Source organism: Microtus pennsylvanicus, chromosome 22 (assembly GCF_037038515.1).
Source record: "Microtus pennsylvanicus isolate mMicPen1 chromosome 22, mMicPen1.hap1, whole genome shotgun sequence".
Taxonomy (NCBI): domain Eukaryota; kingdom Metazoa; phylum Chordata; class Mammalia; order Rodentia; family Cricetidae; genus Microtus; species Microtus pennsylvanicus.
The window spans coordinates 3,827,745-3,847,575 of NC_134600.1; the positions used below are offsets into that span (position 1 = coordinate 3,827,745).

The 19,831-nt window shown below is 47.8% G+C and overlaps 1 protein-coding gene and 1 long non-coding RNA gene across 4 annotated transcripts in view; one reads left to right on the forward strand and one right to left on the reverse strand.

The window, feature by feature from the left end:
* Rftn2 (raftlin family member 2) overlaps nucleotides 1–19,831 on the forward strand; it is a 40,360-nt gene that overhangs the window by 3,224 nt on the left and 17,305 nt on the right. For all 3 annotated transcript variants that reach the window (XR_012908817.1, XR_012908818.1, XM_075955998.1), the window contains exons 2-5: nucleotides 7,430–7,613; nucleotides 9,350–9,464; nucleotides 13,780–14,065; nucleotides 16,277–16,480. Coding sequence is in view for 1 of the 3 variants with exons in the window: in XM_075955998.1 (XP_075812113.1) it covers nucleotides 7,430–7,613; nucleotides 9,350–9,464; nucleotides 13,780–14,065; nucleotides 16,277–16,480 (789 nt within the window). In the remaining 2 variants the exon portion in view is untranslated. The remainder of the gene's footprint in view (nucleotides 1–7,429; nucleotides 7,614–9,349; nucleotides 9,465–13,779; nucleotides 14,066–16,276; nucleotides 16,481–19,831) is intronic.
* On the reverse strand, nucleotides 96–17,698 carry LOC142839724 (uncharacterized). Its single transcript, XR_012908820.1, has 3 exons — nucleotides 17,427–17,698; nucleotides 775–901; nucleotides 96–190 (listed from the first exon to the last, which is right to left on the reverse strand). It is a non-coding gene; the product is annotated as an uncharacterized LOC142839724 (long non-coding RNA).

Below are 19,831 nucleotides of genomic sequence, written 5' to 3' on the forward strand. Positions count from 1 at the left end.
TTAGCTGCTGCTGGGGAGATGACTCGGTCCTCAGAGTGCTGGCAACCCATGCCAAGGACTGGATCCCACACAAAAGCCGGGTGTGTCCATCGGACTCCCAGCACTGGAGTGGGGGGCAGACAGGCGGACCCCTGGCGAGCACTGTCCGGCCAGCCTTAACTAACCATGAGCTCCCAATCCAGAGAGAAGCCTGTCTCAAAAAAATAAGGTGGAAAGTAATTGTAGGAAATAACCAGTGGCCACCTCCCCTCTCCCTGCGCTCTTAGGCACACTCGAGCTCACACGCGTGTGTGCGAACGTTCAAATACACGCATACACATACACACACACACACACACACACACAACACGTGCACGCAAACCCAACCAAGAAACAAACAGCTTAAACTTCCCAGGCTCTTGGCCCTCCAGTTCTCTTTACTCCTCCCCAGGCATGTTCTCTCGTTCTCTCTGCTGTCCCTGCCCTCTCTTTGGGCCTTTTCTGGTCTTCCACCCCTTACATCTCAACGAGGAAAATCATAAGCATAATGATTGGGCATACAAGCCTCGCTAGTCCCAGTTCCTGGGTCGCCGGTCCTGCTGTAGCTGCCTCGCTCCCTGTCTGCAAACGGGAATTCTAATGCTGCTGAATCAGGCAGGCGTTGGTTCCTAGGGGCTCACGGTAGGCCAGCTGTCCCTGTCCCTCCTATGAAAACACCTCTAGCTCCAAGGCTGGTCACAGCCCACTTCCCTTCCTTCTTTAAACCCAGCCCTTACTCCTCTTCGAGTCCCGTACCTCGTCAGAAATAAACGTTGAAAGGAAAGAGGGAGGCAGGGTGCCGTGCACCTAGAATCCGAGGTTTTGGAAGGCTGAGATAGGAAGACTGCGAGCCTGAGGGGAAGCCTGAGCTACATAGCAAGACCTGTCGGAAATAAAGAAAGGGGTGGAAAGGGACAGGGTGAAGAGAAAGAAAAGTCGGGCTGCATTTTGTCACCGGGCGACCGTGGCGCAGGCCTTTAATCCCAGCACTCGGGAGGCAGAGGCAGGTGGATCTCTGTGAGTTTGAGGCCAACCTAGTCTACAAGAGTGGGCTCCAAAGCTACAGAGTAAACCCTGTCTCAAAAAAAATGAAAAAAGAGGGAAAAAAAGCCAGGCTATATTTTGTGTAAATGTATCAATCTAATAAATTCTGGGGCACTTCCCCCAACAATCAATGAGTTTTTAGAGGTTAAAGTGCTGCAAGGGGAGAAATTAGTAATAAAATTGGCTGAATCCTCTTAAGGATTAATATAATATCCATTCTTTCTTTTTACTAAGCTATATCGGGTGTTCCATTGTGTTTGAAATGCCCATGTTTGAAATGTCATAGTCTACCTGAGAAAAATAACAAATCTCACAAATGCAGACTATTGTGGGAAAGAATTCTATTCCAAAACTGGGGGGGGGGGAGGCATCCCTATTAATAGCACACAGCTGACCCACTTTTAAAGACGTCAAGAGCTGGGAACGTAGCTTAATTGGTAGTGTCTGCCTAGTATGCGTGAAGCTTTGGGTTCGGTCTCCTGCGCTGCATAAAACCAAGCACGGAGACAAGACATGGGGGAAGTGGAGGCAGGGGCATCCGTGATTCTAAGTCATCCTTGTCTGCGCCGCAGGTCTGTGCTAGGAGACCCTGACTCAGAAACAAACCAAAAACCAGTCAGGGTTAGGAGACAATGCCCACGCATTCCTGCCCGCTCTCTGCGTCTTCTCTGGGGCTTTTTCTCCTACCTGTGTCCTTGCATCAGGTGAGAAGCTGTCTGAAAACCCTTGTGCTAAACTCTGGGGTACATTCTAGAGAAGCCTGGTTCTGTGCACTGGAGCAGACTAGAGCTGCAGGAGAACCCTGTGCGTGAGCTGGGAGGGAAACGCTCAACCAGCGTCTGCACTATGTCGCAGCCAGGGCTGCAAAGGCTAGGGAGGAAGAGCCCTTGAGCGGAGTGGGCAGGTCCAGGAAGGCTCTTCAGAAGTGCCACCTCACCTGAGCTATAAAGAATGAGTGAGATTCTGATGAAGGCTTCTGTCCCAAATACGTAAATTACCTCCACCAGACAATACAGAGAAGACAGCCCGATAAAAGAATAGGCGAGAATCTGGACGTGTTGAGGGATATTTGATGACACTGCGAGCCCCGGGTTTGCATTTGCATTGATTAAATAAAATTAACCGTGGGTCAGGAAGCGGAGTTAGCAGGTGGTTGAGCATCAGAGGGGATCCAGAAAACAGAGGCGCGCAGGAAGTAGGTGGGCGGGGCGTGGAGGGCGCAGGCTTTTCTGGTTTTGGCAGAATGGCAGGGGCTTTTCAGAGATGCCAGAGGAAAGAAGGTTAGTTAGTTGCTACTCAGCCTCTCTGAACTCGCAGGTTTTCACCCCAGCCTTTGAATCTCGAGTCTTATTTATAAATAGAACAGTAGAGATTTAGTTAAAGCCATCTTTGGTGGCAGTGATGGAGCCAGGGTGTCCGGGAACAGGCTTCTCACCAGGCTGGAGAAGCAGGCCGGTACTACACAACTGCAGTTGCTGTACGAAATAGGAGTAGATCAGGACACAGTCACGGGGCCGAAGTTAAAACAACAAGAACAGCCAAAGTCAGAAATCCAAGTGGCCAAAAGACGTGAAACTGTATTCCAGTCACCGGTGATCAGGAACACACACACTGAAACCACTGCTACAAAACACTCAGATTAGCTAACATTCTGAAGCTGTCACAGACAGGCGTCAGTGAAGTAATAACCATGTGAGAGAAAAAAAAGGCCATTTTCTAGTTAACTGAAGATACCACACACACCGCGGGGTATCCAAGGATGTCCAAGTCAAGAATTGGGAATCCCCAAAGCAAGAGCACACTCACTCAGGGATCAGTGGACTGCAGAAGACCTGCACTAACGGTTTCGGTACAGGGCCAGACTATCAACATGGCTCTTTCTGAGCCGCCTGACCTCAGTCACACCCGCTCAACTCCCAACACTATGCTTGAGCAGCCGAAGGGGCTACACCGCTAAATGTCATGGCTACCCTTAGCTGTCATACCACAATGACTGCAGAACTCGAGAAACACGCTCACGGGCAAGTCCAACGCTGTGACGTGTTGAGGGAGGACACACCCCGGTGAACGCTGTGGGATTCCATCAGAAGGCTCCAAACACCCACCGATTGGCCTGGCAGAAGAGCCCAGGGGCCGAACAATCCTTAGCAGGCTTGACACTGAACTATAGGGATGGGGCTGCATTCCCGGTCTCTGGCGCTAACTAAAGGAAGAGCCAGCAGTGGTTACTGGACAGCCTGGGTCAGGTGTGATGGGAATAGAGAGCTAGAGAGCCAAGATTGGAGCTGGTGGGATGGGAAGTTTCTGGAGAGCAGGCCACTTTCTCGTTTTTGATTAATTAATGGTTACTGAAGTTTTGGTATTTAAAGCAGGCTCCATGCTTTTTTCCTAGATGTGTTATATCTGCCCTCCAGAGAAAAGCTGAAAGGGCAGTGGGGATAAACAAGGCTGAAAGACATGATGAGCAAAGGCCAGAAGTGAGAGGAATTCTGGGGCCTGGAGGCTGCGCAATACATGAGGGAGAAAGTATAGAAAGGCGGGTCACAAGATTCTGAAACCGCCATGAGTCTCTCGGACGCATGTCCAGTGCCAAGCAAGGAGGCTCGCGCCTCCAGCCCCAGCACTCAGGAGGCCGGAGCAGGGTAACTGTCCCTATGTTCAAGTCCAGCCTGGGCTCCTGAGACCCTGTCTCAAAACACAAGACATAAAGAAAAGAAAAACCGCCGTAATGTTACTTCATTTAACTGTACTGAGACAATGATATTAACATAGCATTCTGTATTTCTCAGTTACCTAAAACCTCTCACTTACAGAATAAATCAGATAAGCCGAACAGCCACACATTAAATCACTTAACAATCTATCACAGTCTACACCAGCGTTCTCAACCTGGGGGCGCAAGACCATTCCACAGGGGTTGAATATCAGATATTTACATTATGATTCATAACAGTAGTGAAATTAGTTATGAAGTAGCAACAAAAATAGTTTTATGGTTGGGGGTCCCCACGACATGAGGAACTGTATTAAAGGGTCGCAGCATTGGGAAGGTTGAGAACCACTGGTATGGCCGACCTCATGCCTGAATTCACAAATCTTCAACAAACATGGTCCAAATCAATGAAGTTCTCTTTCCTGCAGTCACTTGGGTGTCCCAGTTCCCATGTCTTATTGCCAGGGTTTCAGCTCAGCCTCAGAATTGACTAGCAATGTGGATCAATTCCCTCTCTCCTTGAATCTTATCAATCAATAAAAATCCACCTGGAAGGGTTTGTAGGGGTTCAGAACGGATGTGATCTGTTCGTACAGAACCGGGCACAGGCTGGAAGTCGCTGCTTCTGACTCTGTTCTACAGCCGCCGGGAGGGCATGCAGGTTGCTGGGCCACCACCCTGTAAGATGGTGGTGAAGTTGCTTGCTGTGTTTTCACACTGTTTTTACTTAAGAAAAGAAGTTTAGATGTGTTTTATGAATACAAACCCATCTCCAGAGGCGAGCTGGAGGAAATTAACATGTGTGGTTTGTGCCGTCTTCGTAGAATTGCGCTGTCAGGGCAGAACTTCTAGTGTTTAACAGTTCTCAGCTTTATATGGAATGTGACTTTTTGTATCTTTGTGCCAATTTGGTTTTTGGGCTTTTTGGTTGATTGGTTGGTTGGTGTGTTTGTTTGCTTTTTGAGGCCTCATGATATAGCCCAGCCTGGCCTGAAACTCACTATGTAACACTTTAGAACTTGTAGTAATCCTCCTGCCTCAGCCTCCCAAGGGTAGGGATGACAAGTATGAGACACCACACCTGCTCACTTGCATTTCAAGGTTTGAGTTTTGTCATGGGAACATTTTAGTGAAGGAACATGAAATGGATCAACAGATATTTTAGTTTAGAAGCTTTGAGAAGAACTTTTTTTCTAACCTTCAACAAGTCTTGATTGTAGTAATATAAACTCACTTAGCATCTGCACAAATTTCAAAACCATTACAACTTGCTGTGCCCAGGCTCCTCATGATCGCCCTGGAGGATGCCGAGATGCTTTCACAGATCCTGTAGCACTAATTTCACAGTTACCAGCCACGCCCACCAAGGCTGTAACACCATTTGTCCCTCCTCTCAAAGAAAGTGTGCAGCCCTCAGGCTGGGGAGAGAGCTTACAGCTGCTATGGAGAAAAACACCCCCTCCCCCTTAACTTCCTGTCTTTAAAGGGGGACAGAGCCTCTGATATTGCAGCCCAATGCAAGAACGTCAACTCCAAGGCTGGGCCTCAGAGGCTGAGCCTGTCATGGATACATAATGGCCCAGTCTTTAGAGCGGTTGAAAAGTCCTTCCTCCGTGCTTACTGTTCTGCCCTCCAGGGAGAGCTCTGAATTCCTCACAGCCTTCAGCTCGGCTGAAAACAGTCAGATAGAGGGAGGGCATGAAAAGAAGCTCTCCACGAGATGCTTGAATTTGAGGCAGAGATAGACAACAACACACCCTGGTCTACAACACACACGTGCACACATACACACATACTTCATACATACATATACACACATGCATGTATATGCCTACGTGCACATATGCACACATACCTATATGCACATACACACACGCAGATACACACATGCACACACATATTTGCATACATGCATACATACATATACACATGCACGTGTATACCTACATGCACACATGCATATATGCACATATACACATGCAGATACACACATATGCACATATACACACACGCATGTACATACACATCTAGTAGTGACTACCAAGCCAGCCAGAAAACCAAGGCCAGCTCAGTAAGGCGTTTGGATAAAAGTCACACAGTTCCTCTCCATCAGACTTCATCCTAGCTTGTCATCCTGTTGCTATAGCAAACACCATGACTACAAACAATGTGGAGAGAAAGGGGTTTCCTTCTCCTTACACTGCTGGTCACGATCCATCATTGAGGGCAGTCACATCAGGAGCTCAAGGAAGGGACAACCATGTGGGAAGACGCTGGCTGTCTCTCTCTCTGGGTCCTCTGGAAGAGCAGCCAGTGCTCTTAACCACTGAGCCATTGCTCCAGTCCTCACAGCGTTCTTGACCATTCTCGCTTTCATGGCCAACATGATGAAAGGCAGGTCCTTGGCACTGCCAGGGTTTGCCACTTTGCCTTTCTCTGCTAACCAAACTTTTTATTTCCCCTAGCTAATAGTGATCGGCTTTCCATCTTTGTATGGTAATTTTACCTATTCTCTTAACAAACAGTAATTCCGCTTAACGTAATGACCGAAGGAATGTGTGAGGTACGGAAAGGCGTAAGCTAGGATCCTTGCCCTGAAGGAGTTCCCAGTCGAACAACCGGGACAGGTATATAAACAAGTAACTGGAACACAGGGCAGAATGGCCAGTGGAGGAAGAACTAACTCAGGGGTGGGGACAGGGAAGGGGAGAAAGGCTTACTGTGGTCAAACAGAGCGGCAGGTTCAGAAATCCAAGCTGTCACGTCAAAGCATGCAGGAATGCGTGGCTAAGGGGACTTTTGCACGTCAAACTTCTCTGCTTCCTGGCCCAGGCCTTGTAACCCATTAAAGGACTTTTTTTTTAATTATGTACCAATCAGAACAGTTCTAAAGATACGTTTATGTTATATTTTCTTCCTTAGCCTTAAGAGTCTGTTCTGCGTTATTGTACAGTTTTTCAGCTGCTTTGTTTTAAAAAAGGCGGGGTTTGTAGACCAAGCGCTAAGAAAGAGTTAACCCAAACAAATGACGAGAGGCTTGCCACACAGACAGGGCTGGAATGTTTACATGGAGACCAGATGTTTCTTCAAAGTTCAGGGCTGTCCTCCCCATTTTCGTTTCTATTCATAACGACAAAGAAAATAGAATAGATGTAGGGTATTAGTTTAAATCCAAAGGGGAACAGAAATGGAAGGAAATGGATTCATGCTGGCCCGCATAGCTTTCTGTTGAGTGTCTCGTTTCCATTCGAGAAGCTGGCGTGTGTGCTCACCGATGGCGGGATTGTTCCATCATGGGAGTGTTAGTGCTGGGGACAGGGACTTCCCCTGACCCTTCTTCCTCGTCTGCGTCTTAACCTTCTTCCTGTGCTGGACTCCACAGGTCACATGACTGGGAAACCAGGCCAGCCTGGACCTGGAACTGATTTCATATTGCTTTCTTATTCACAAGATAATCAATGCCAAGTCCGCCTCTGGATAACAGTCCTAACTGTCCTCCATAAAGTGAGAAATATTACAGATAATGTAGCCATTGAAATTCATATCTCTGTAATGTTGCAGACGCCTTCCCCAGCTGCATACCCCTCTTCCTTTCCCATACAGGTCTACAGTGTTACCAATAGGAAAATTTCTCTTCATTTTTTGGTCTTTTAGCTTCAACAAACCCAGAAGTCATCAAGATAAATTCGGTTCTGGACATCGTTGCCAAAGTGGAAGACTACTATCTGAAGGGCTACGTCGTTGGAGCCATTCATCCAGTTTTACAACCTGTGGGGCATCGGAAACACCTGCCAGCAAGTCACCTGTACAGAGTGGTGCTGTCTCGCCTGAAAGCAAGGTGAGCTCCAGAAAGTCCCATCGGAGGCCATTCGGAGGGATGGATTTGTTTTCATCTTTTGGGGAGGTCGTTTTTTTTCGTTTGGTTCGTTGGATTTTGGTTTTCAGGGGATATTTTGAGACAGGGAGAGTTTCTCTCTGTAGACCAGGCTGGCCTTGAACTCACAGAAATTCCCTGCCTCTGCCTCCCAAGTGCCGGAATTAAAGGCGTGAGCCACCACCGCCTGGCAGGTTTTCTTTAATCTAAAAGAGAGGAAATTCTGAAGGCGTGATGGAAAATGAAGGACACTCGGGATGATGATTCAAGGCACATTTTTCGCAGCTGAAATTGAATTGGAATAAGGAAACGCACACACCCTTAAAACCCCTGATTAAGCCAAGGGTGGTGGTACATGTAGGGTTGGGGAGTGACCCGGGCACTCAGGAGGATGAGTGAGGTGCGAAGACCCCAACTTTGACACTGGTGTGGGCTGCTCAAAAGAAAAGAGCGAAAACAACGCAAACCCTCCTGACCATTGTCTTTACTCTTTGGGACCAAATAACCAGGCACTAAGTGAAGATGTCATGGGCAAAAGGAAGGAAATAGACCCAAGAAGCACCCCAAAAAGCTGGGTGTAGTAACTCCTGTACAACCACCGGAAGACACGGAATGGCAGTGAGCGTAAGCACTGAGCGAAACGAGGCAGCCTGCTCTGCGTTCTTCCAACTCCCTCTGTTCTCATGAGGAAACCAGCTCACATCATAAACCTTGTGTAGCAGAAAGCCCTACCACAGCAAGGTCTCAAAATTAGATAATCACATTGGCGACTTCTTCCCTAAATGCTAAATGTAAGGTTGGGGGGGGGGAGGTCGTGGGATTGAACCTAAACTTTGGCCCTGATGACAAACTCCATCAACTGTGGATAGCCAACTACCTTTCCCACTTTTGGTGTTAAACAGGCTCAGAAGCGCTAAAAACTTGGCAGAAGTTAGAGATCAGTAAAGGAAAGACAGGGCTGGGAAACAGACATTTATCTGCCTCTAAAAAGATTGTTTTTACTTATGCTCTGTCCAATAACAAAGTCTCTTTCGTTCACTTTAAATTGGGAATCAAATTGCTGAAAGTTTAAATTACGGAAATGTAGTGATATTTTGTTTGTGCTTTAGCAAATAAAGCTTGTCTGAAGATCAGAGTGCAGAGCTAACTCACCAGAGGCCAGGCGATGGTGGCTCACACCTTTAATCCCAGTATTTGGGAGTCCCACACCTTTAATCCCAACACTAGGGAGGTGGAGACATGAAGAGATATAGCTGGGTGGAGAGAGGAATATAAAGAAGGAGGAGACAGGAGCTCAGATGCAGTTTGAGATTTGGTGGAGACAGTTGCCGTCCTTGGGTGCAGCCTGACGCGAACTCTGAAGCAGTCTGAGGACAGGATCGCCCCTTTGGTCTGAGGATTCGGTAGAGGTTAAAGGTCTCTCTAGTGGCTGGCAGCTCTGCTTCTCTGATCTCTCAGTTTTCACCCCCTAATATCTGACTCCGGGTTTTTATTATTAAGAACAATTAGGATTCGTGCTACAAGGAAATGTAGTTAACAGGAATCACTGCGTGTCTGTGGCATTTTGATTGCGGTAACCGTTGGGATTGAAATCGTAAATGGAGAGCCTTGACCTCACTTCTGAGCTGCTCGTGGTTTTCACGTGGACATGGGAGGAAAGAAGTGGTTCGCACCTGACCATGGCCATGTTCTCCTTGCAGCCCCAAGCATCCAGCAGCCCCATGTGGACAAAGGCACGCAAGACTCGTGATAGAGGAGTGTCCTCTACCTTACGAGAAGGAGACGAACCACGCAGCGAAGGAACTCCTAGAGAAGGTACTGGGTGCGCATGCGCCTCCCTCATGGCGACACTAAGCAGCAGTTTCCCTTCTCACCTGACAACCATACAGACCCCGGGCGCGGTGGCACAGTCTGTAATCCTAGCACTGGGCGAGGGGAGGACCACGGGTGTAAGGTCATCCTCAGCTCCATGCTGAGTTCAAAACCAGCCTGAACTACACTACATAGTGAGACCCAGATTAGGGAACTGGCGATGGCTTATTCTACAGAATTCAAAACGTAAAGCATGTGAGCCAAATTGTATATCAATGAAAACTCCACTCGTCAGGATCTCTGGAGGAAGAACAAAAGGATGAGTGTGTTAAAGGAGCTTGCCAGGTTGGTTTACACAGCACAGCCTACGTAGGACAGCAACAGCTACCTTCATACTGAGGCTGGAGACCCAGCGGCTGCTCCTTCCACAAGACCAAACGCCTTAGCTGTCCCAGTCAGATGCCCAGGGCCTGGAAGATTCCGGAGAGCCACTGGTCTTCTGTCAATCTTGGGAGGCAGAAGGAGCTGGGTTCGAATGTCAGTCAAAAGCAGCAGCCACCAGTTGGCGCCAGCATAAACGACCTTGGCAGCCTGTGAAGGCAGACAAGCCAAGAGCAAAGGCTGGGTGTCTTCGATCAGGGGTGCCACCAGAAGTGCCACCCACATTTAGGGTGGGCCTGCCCACTGCAGTAGAACTGGGCAAGAAAATTCCATAAGCTTGCCTGTTAATTGATTCCAGATCCAGCCAAGTAGACAGCCAAGATTAGCCATCACAAAAACATAAACAAAGACCAAAAAGACAGAACAGAGCTAGCAGAAGTAAGTTCAACTGCACAGAAGAAGTTTAATAACAGCCAGGCGGTAGTCCCAGCACTCGGGAGGCAGAGGCAGGCGGATCTCTGTGAGTTCGAGGACGGCCAGAGCTACACTGAGAAACCCTGCCTAACAAAGAAGGAGATGTTTAATAACAGACACAGCAACACAGAAAGCAAGAATAGCTGTGACTGAGTCAGTACTTGGGGAAGTAGGCAATTGTTCCACGGAAAATAGATTCCAGAAGTTTCAGATGAGACAAAGGGGTGGGATTTTTTTTAAGATGAAAAAAAATCTGAAAGAAAACAAAAAATAAACATATTCAATTGTGAATGGGGAGTTAGCATGAAATCAAATTATGTTTTTTAAGAAAAATTAACTTGAAAAGAAATCAAGGGAAAATTTGCAATTGCTGCATCCTTTGGAAGCTGCATAAATAAAAAGTTGAACACTAAATGTAGATTGACTAAACCCAGAAAAAACATATATATATATATACATATATATATACATATATACATAAATATTCTAAATTGATAGTAATTTTGGTGAAAGTTGTTTCAGTCACATTAATCTACTCATAAGTTCTTACCTTCTGCTTGTTTTTGTTGCTGTTTCGGGGGAGTGTGTGTTTTGTTTTTGAAATGGACGTTCACTGTGTAGACTTGGCAGTCCTGGAACTCTGTCCCCGAAACTGGCCTCGAACTCACACCTGAGTGAGTTCTACCTCCTGAGTCCTGGGATTAAACTGACCACCACCACACCCAGCTAGCCTTTATTTAATTTAAATATAGAGTCAAGAACCCAAGCCAAGGCACTTTCACGTAAAAATTGTGAGTTCGGCCACGAGGTGGTGGCGCACGCCTTTAGTCCCAGCACTCAGGAGGCAGAGGCAGGCAGATCTCTGTGAGTTCGAGACCAGCCTGGTCTACAAGAGCTAGTTCCAGGACAGGCACCAAAGCTAAAGAAAAATCTTGTCTCCAAAACAAAAACAAACAAACAAACAAACAAACTGTGAGACCAGAGTGGGGCGTGCTGACCACAGTTAACAATCCTCTGAGCCAGGCACAGTGCTTTCTACCTGTAATCCCGGCGTGTAGGAGGCTGAGGCAGGCAGACCGAGCACCAAATCAGACTGGGTTACAAAGGAAAGAGAAAAGGAAATGATGCCGTGTGTTTCTGTCGCTGATTTCAAACCCTAAGAAACCACTTGGGAAGAATCGTCTGCGGGGCGGTGTCACCACTCAGAACGGCTAACGGCGCTGCTCACTGAGGTACAAAGTCACCGTTCATCTGCGCGGGTGGCAAAGTCCGGGAGGCAGGGCTCTCTAAAGAGCACACACAGTTTACGGCCGCCGTTCTGGGTATTTCTTTTCTGGGAAGAAACCCGCTCCAGACAGTTTCTTTTGCAAACGAAAACATCGCTACTCGTTGGGTCCTAATAGATGACCACGGAGCGCTTACTCTGAATCGGACTCCCTGGGCACACTAAAGACCCACTTCCACAGGAAAGTGCCGAATCGGCGGTCACAGGATTCTCCTGTAAGGGAAAGGCTTCGGGAAGCACACAGGCTGAATAACCAGCACTGCCCTGGGCGTGAGCACGCGCGATCGGCGAATGCCAAGTATTTCTGAACAGGCACTTTGTGTAAAGGCTGAAAGTTGAACAGCTTTCGCTGTCTGTCAGTGCCGGCTCTATTTTTAGTTCCCGTCCTTTGTATCTGGTACTGAGGATTGAACGCTGGGCCTCGGGCACGCCTCCGGCATTCGGGCCTTCTACTCTGAGCTCGATCCCCACCCCTGTGCGTTCTATTTTTAATATTCAGTTTGCATTTTTCTCCTCTAGGGGTTTTAAAATACTGCATTTAAAATCATCAGTCCTCTAAGGCTGGCAAGACAACCCAGCAGGAAGAGGCGTGGCTATCAAAGCTGGCGAGCTGAGTGGTCAGAGAGAAGTAGCTCCTACAAATCGTCCCTCCCACTTCATGTTTATCATGCCATGACACGTGCCTGTGCATGTACACACACGATTAACTAAGCGTAATTAGAGGTATCCAACCTCCAAGTTAAAATGGAAAAGACATCAATCTATGTCTTCCTAGACTTTTCCAGAAGAAGAAGTATGTGAATGTCTCCACTCAAACCTAATACCTGGAAAGGACACTGACAAGAAATTTACTCCTTTTTACTCGCAGAGAGTGGGGCCCTCTCACACCTCCCTCCTCTCTCAAGTCTCCACACAGTGTTAGTGAGATCTTAGGAAGAGGGACGAGGCTGCCCTGGCCTCAGTCCGGGGTTCTGGCTCCTCGAACTCCACCCTCTGAGCCAGCCCGAGGTGACCCCTTTGATCCCCTTTCTTTTCTCCGGTTCTTCCTGCGTTTGAGAACCCACTTCACTCCTCCATCATAGCTCTCTCCCAGGTAATACAAAAAATGTTTAGTTTCTAAGCGTTTAAAACAGTGGTTGGGAAAACCCAACACTAAGAGTCAGGCATGGTGGTGCACACTTTTAGACCCAGAACTTGGGAGGCAGAGGCAGGCGGATCTCTCTGAGTCTGAGGCCAGTCTGGTCTACAGAGAGTTCAAGATCAGCCAGGGATACAGAAAAAACCCTGTCGCAGAAAAGAAAAAAAAATTTTTTTGAAGAAAGCATTTGTGCTTCTGCATTTATTTAATGGATGTTTACAGTATACCTATCAAATAATGCGATACAAAGACAGATAAGACACAGCATTTTCCCCGGGAAGTATTGCCAGCTGAACTCAGGAAAAGAACACTGTCCCAACAGAGAAAAGCCGAAGAAAACCCTTAGATCTCGGGCACTCTGTGCCCAGAGGAAATAAGAGTCTCAGAAGCGGTCGGATGGAAATAGTACCAGACGTGAAAACCACCATTGCTGAGATCCCGAAGTCTTTCTCTGACCTCATACCATCTGTCTCAGAGTCTGTGTCCTCACGGACAGGATCAAATCAGATTCCGTGTCCTTGGCCAGGTCAGAGGCAGTCGTAGAACATGAGCAGATTAGAAAGCTCCCTGTCAGCTGCGTATGACCTGGGCCACGTTTTCAGGTGCACGTTCGTAAGAGCTGGCCTCTTAACACCTGTCTTAATAAACACCGAACCCTGCGGTGTGCCTTTTTTAAATAGTGAGACTGTATTTGCTTCAGTTACTCTGGGGAGTGTTCCAGAACAGTCTTTACCTCTGCTCCAACTGGAAAGGTTATCGTTAACCATGTCCAAAAGTCCTGCTATAAGATTACTAGCTCTTGCCAAATATGATGGAATCTCAGAGAAAAATAGGGTCCCATCTCTGTAATTTCTAAAGCATTCGTTCTGCTAACGAGTCACGCTGATACTGAGACATGACCTCGGCAGTGGTGGATGCTAACAGTTCCCAGCTGACTTAGAAGTGTGGCTTCAGTACTGGTCAGTCCCATCCCACCTTCCAGTGGCCTCCTCAGTCACACATGGGGTTTACCTTGGTCCTGCTATCTCTTTCAACCTCAGATTAATGCTGCCGCCAAGAGAGGAAAGAGGTTTGTTGGGTTTGTATCACAGTACGACTCGCCGTCCCCACACTGCAACGGAACCAGCCATGATGGAGACGCAGAATCGGGGCTCCCCGGGCTCCCCGGGAGACACGGTTCCCGTGACAACTGCAAAAGCTGGAATGAAGGAGACCCCGGCGGACAGTTGTCTGAGAGCGGAGTGGAAGAGGAACCGCAGCGTGAAAGTGGACAGGGGACAGAAGGAAACAGCGGTCCCGGCTGCTCTAGACCAGAGCTGGGAGGAGGTAACAGCACAGATGGAAAGACAATGTTCTCTATGTTCCCCAAACTGTATGGTGATTTTAGAGAAATAGAAACAACGTTAATTTCTTCAGGTTACGAGGAGCGTGAACTGATCTAATCTTTTGAGGTTGCTTTTAAATAACTATTGCCAGGAATAAGGCAAGGCAAGGTTTCAGATGTTAGTTTTCCTCCTGACCCTGCAAACCACCCACACAATTCAGGCACCCAGCCCCTCTTCTAAAACAAACGGCTCATCCAGCCGTGCTGCAAGAAATGGCTTGACAGCCGGGCGGTGATGGCATATGCCTCTAATCCCAGGACTCAGGAGGCAGAGGCAAGCAGATCTCTGTGAGTTCTAGAGCAGCCTGGACTACAGGGCAAGTTCCAAAAGCCAAGGCTATACAGAGAAACCAAAAAAAAAAAAAAGACTTGACTGAGAAAGTAGCTCGGTTACAGCTGTTCAGTAAACTGTGAGAATCTCAGGGCAGGCCTTTCCCATCCCCACGCTTGCTCTTCAGCTCTGGAGTCCGTGGCCTGCTTTGGCCATCCCTAGGATGTGACAATGGAGCACCGTGGTGTGTGAGCTGCGACAATAGTTCCCACAGCCAGAAATAGCCGTAGACAAGTTTGTCCTTCCCTGCCAAGCCCCAAGTTTTCCCAAGAAATCGAGAGCATTTTTCTCTTTTATTTTGGACTGTGTAAAGTTTCCTGACATCTTTGCAGGAATTTTGTTTTAAAGCAACATCAAAGAAAATTAAAGACTCCATAAAGCGTGAAGAAAACACGGCCCCTGGAGACAAATGCCTCCCTTTCTTTCTATAAAGGGGACAATTGCAGAGCCTCCCTCATGGGGTTGGAGAAGGAAAACAGCCCAGTGCCCGGCACAAAAGAAGCTCTAGCCAGTTGGCAGCTGTATGGCAGGTTTATGGAACCTCGGCTCAGCGCTGGCCCTGGAGGGCACAGTGGAGTCCTGGCCTTTCGGGTTCAGAACCCGAGCGTGGCAGGGCTCCATGTGAGCATAGCCTTCTAGAAAAAGAACCAGGAGGTTAAAAAATGGAACAGTATATTGCTGAGGTTGTGCTGAGTTTTGTTTTTGTTGTCCTTGGGTTGTTTTGTTTTTTCTTTTGAGTTCAGGACCAAACCCAGGACTTGCTAGGCAAGACCCCTGTTAAAGCGTTTTTTAAACAGTCAAGTATTTACGTGGCGTGTAACTGTATTTAAAAACTCGGAGCTTTCATGAGAACAATGAATACCAAACGCATTCTAGCACTTATCTCTAGAGAATGGAATCAGAGACGAGACGCTGCGCGGTATCCACCTCGTAGAGGCCTCCCCTGGGTCCGCTGTCTTGTTATATATTATATTATATCATATCATATCATATCACATCATATCATATCATATATAATCCAAAGCTAGCGTGGCACGGCATCAGCATGTGATTCACCTGAGTCGGGGGCGGGGAGAGCGTCAGGTACCTTAGTCAGGACAGCACCTGTCCCACAACCACCAGGTCTTGAGTTCGATGCCCGGCTCCCCCTTAAAAGGCAGATGTGGAGATGTGATGCCTGAAACCCCAGTGATCGACAAGTAGACAAGATGCCAGGCCCTGAGTTCTCGGTCCACTTAGAGACCCTGACTCAAAACCCAAGATCCAGAAGGACTGAGAAAAACACCCAACACCAACTTGTGCACGTGCGTGCACACACACACATACACACACATACACACACACGCACACACACGCACACACACACATACACACGTGTATGCACTCAAACACACATGTACACAGATATACACACACATGCACACACATGCACACACATACACACACATGCATGCACACACATACACACACACATGCACACACACACATACACACACACGTCCATGCACTCAAACACACATGTACACAGATATACTCACACACACACACATGCACTCACATACACACACACACATACACACACACGCACACACACATACACTCACATACACACACACATACACACACACACACGTGCATGCACTCAAACACACATGTACACAGATATACACACAAATCTTTGTAATTGAGTACAAAGGCGGGTACTTTTGTTATTTTCTATATTTATTTGTATGTTTGTCGTCTCACGAAGAACGAATTAAGAATTTTGATGCGTAAGATTATGATTGTCCCCCCCCCCCCTTTCCTGACCGCCTGTCCTCAGATCACAAGCTCTACATGGTCTTCAACGCCTTTGACGAGGAGTCAGCCTGCTGGAGCTACCGAGAGGGTGTCCTGTCCATGAAGGTGACGCGGAAAGGGGCCGTCATCAACACCCTTGACGCCAACTGGCTCGACTTAACGACGTTCTATTACAAACAAGGCTTGTCTTTAGTTGACGCTTTTGTATCCTGGGAGACACCTAAAGGTGAGTTTTACCTTAGTAATACATCCGTCTGTAAATCATCTGGATGTGTGTCAAAACTGCCAAAAACGTTGTCTTTCAAGTACTGTGGTCTATGAGGATGGTTATAATTGACTTTAATTTTTTTTTTCTGAGACAGGGTTTCTCTGTAGCTTTGGAGCTTTTGTAGACCAGGCTGGCCTCGAACTCACAGAGATCCGCCTGCTTCTGCCTCCCAAGTGCTGGGATTAAAGGAGTGTGCCACCACTCCCTGGCTTCTAGGGGCTTAGCTCTGCACTCTGATCTTCAGGCAAGCTATGTTTGTTCAAACACAAACAAAATATCAACAAAATTATCACCACGGAATTTCTGATTCTTTCTATGTACAGAAGAGAAATCTGAGGTATGGATCCATTCTTTTGTCTTTCTCTAGTCTTCGTCTTTGAGTTACAATGTAGTACATAATCAGTTTTGCTGACCACACAAAAAAACAGACAAAAAGACCTCCCCAGAAATGAAGAGAGATTAGTGTTCACAGAAGTCAGGAGACAGGGCAGCTGGAGGGAATGCATCAGAAGGTGGGCGCTGGGATCACTACAGACCTGAAACTCAGCAAGGTTGGAGCCAAGAGTGAAGGAGAAATCAGACACAGTGTTGTGAGACCACCCTGTTCTTAAACCAGCTTTTTAAAGCCTGGCTTGATGGGGCAGATGACTGGATAGACCCTAGTACATCCAGAAACCACATTCCACAAAAGCCTTTTAAGTAGAGCCAAGCCCAGGGCGTGCCTCCAGCGCGGAATCTTGCAGAAATGACTGGCACACAGCAGGTGTCCAACAAATACTCGGTGTTTTCTGGTCGCTGGACTTGTTCCGGTTTGGTCTTGTTTCACCTTCTTGGCAAGATTTCACGAGAAGAGGCAGGCCTTTAGGATCCGATAGACCAGGGTTTAGGGTCGACGCCTACTTACCAGCTCTGTGGTCTGGGGAACTCGGGCGGGCCGACGGAAGCTGCTTCCTTAAGGGGGCATGAAACGCACCCTTGGCGGCTGTGAGCCACGGGTGGGAACAGCACAGGTCAGGTGTCCAGCACCGAGGCTACGGCAGAGTCCTTTCCCCTGTGAGTCTTCCTTCTGGCCGTGTGCGTGCAGTCTGTTACGTACGTACATACGTACGTACATTCCGTACGTTCCGATCTGGTTCTATTCGGAGACTGGTTCGTGCTTCCCCACCGTTTCTCTCCCTCTCCTCCCTGCAGCGTCTAAACTGGAGGCATTTCAGATTTTGGTTGGTGACAAACTGCCCAAGGAAAAGCAAAACTGTTCTTTTCAGTCTCTCTCAGACATTCCTGCCATGGGACTGGCCTGACGAAAATAAAATGGGTTACTGCCGTTGCTCAGCCAGAGGCCCTGTGTGGCTTTAGTTCTTAGAGCCCCAGGGAGGTTCTCCCTTCCTCCGCGGCTCTGGAACGTCTCTTCAGACAGTGTTTGATGCGGTCTTTGCTGAACTTCTTTTATCCACCTCAGCCTTTGGGGTCTGGACACCCGTGGGTCACTAGGACTTTCCCGGAAGTGCCCAGGGACACTGCAGAGGGGAAACTGACCAGCGTCTGCCACTGTGAGAAGCCATTAAGAAAAAGCTGGACTAAATTGGGTTCTTTGCTCTGAATGTTTGATGTCTGGCATTCTGAACACACAAAAAAAAAATGCATACTTTGCTGTGTCTTGCTTCTGTCCTCAGCCCAAATATTGTCAGAAATCAGGTCACTACAGAGAACATAGAACTACAAGACCAGACACTGCCTAGAAACTTATTAGCTCACGAATCGCACTGGAGAAAATGCTCCAGAAACAGCGGCAGAGGGGAGGGGATGTCTTGGAAAGCTACCTACCTTGACAGAGCACGATGCTAGCTTTGTAAGATCTGTGGAATTCCTCCGTGTCCTTCCACACGCTTGCAGCCTTCTCTGTTTCGAACATTCCCCTAGGAGTGGACGGACACATGCACACACACAAGGAGGGTCACCCCCAGAGTGTAGTCTCCCTCTCCGACCCCGCGTTGCCAGATCTTTATGTTTCCTTTTGATTGCCTGTGGATTCTCTTCCTTCCAAGGCACTTTAAGGAGAAGCGAGGGGCGTACAGTAGAAAGGTGTATGTATATCTATCTCTGCTTCTCATCCCTGTATCCGCTTAGGTACAGGGTTTGCAATAATGAGTAAGTGTGGGAACAAGCAGTTAGGCTGTGATGGTACCAACACACACACACGCGTGCACACACGCACACACACACACACACACACGTGCACACACGCACACACACACGCACACCCAATTTCAAATGTAACAAAATATTCAGAGTGTACCTAATGGACCACAAGAGAACCAGGGAAGAATCTGTAAGAAAGGGCGACCTGGGACCAGCAAGATGGCCCAGGGGTAAAGGTGAAGCCAGGCCACCCGAGTTCAGCTATCCAGGACCCACGGGACTGAAGGCGAGGACTCACTCCTACAAGCTGCCCCTCTGATCTCCACACACGTGTCATAGCACGCACACACCCGCACATACATACACACACATAAACATACATGCAGGAAGCTAATAATGCAGGAGGCAGGCGTGTAAAGCCGGGGTAGATTCTCCAGGGCAAAGGGCACAGAGCAATCCAGAAGAGTAGAGAGACTAATGTCCTAGCCCCCTTTCTATTGTCATAACAAAACACCATGACTAAGACAACTCATTAATTTTTTAAAAAAAATTAGAGAACACAGTTGCAGCGGTTAGCGTCTGTGATCATCACGGCAGAGAACACGGCAGCAGTCAGGCACGGCACTGGAGCAGTAACCCAGAGCTTACATCCTCATCTTCAAATAGGAGGCAGAAAGAGAGCACTAACTGGGAATACTATCATTGCCCACACTCAGAGGCAGGATCGCCCCAGCTCAGATAAGCATCCATCTGTTGCTCCTGGGATGCCTGTTTTGGACGCTACAAAGATAGAATTAGTCTACAGATTTTTGCACTAGTTTGTCCCACTTAGGATTTTGTTTGTTTGTTTTGGGGTTTTGTTTTTGGTTTTTTGTTGTTGTTGTTTGTTTTTTGTTTTTGAGACAGAGCCTCATTCTGCAGCCCAGACTGGCCTTGAACTCAGCAAAATCCTTCCACCTCACAAAGGCTGAGCTTACAGGCATTAGCTCCCCACACAAGCCGGGTTGCAGTCTTGTATGTGGTTTCCTTTGTATGACACAGTTTTTTTTTAATTGGCTAACAATGTTGCATCGTAATGAGCTTCACTTTTATTTCTGTGTTGTTTCACATGTACAGATCTGCCATGCTTTCTTTTAAACCATCGGGTTTAGAAGCGGGTCAGCGACATGG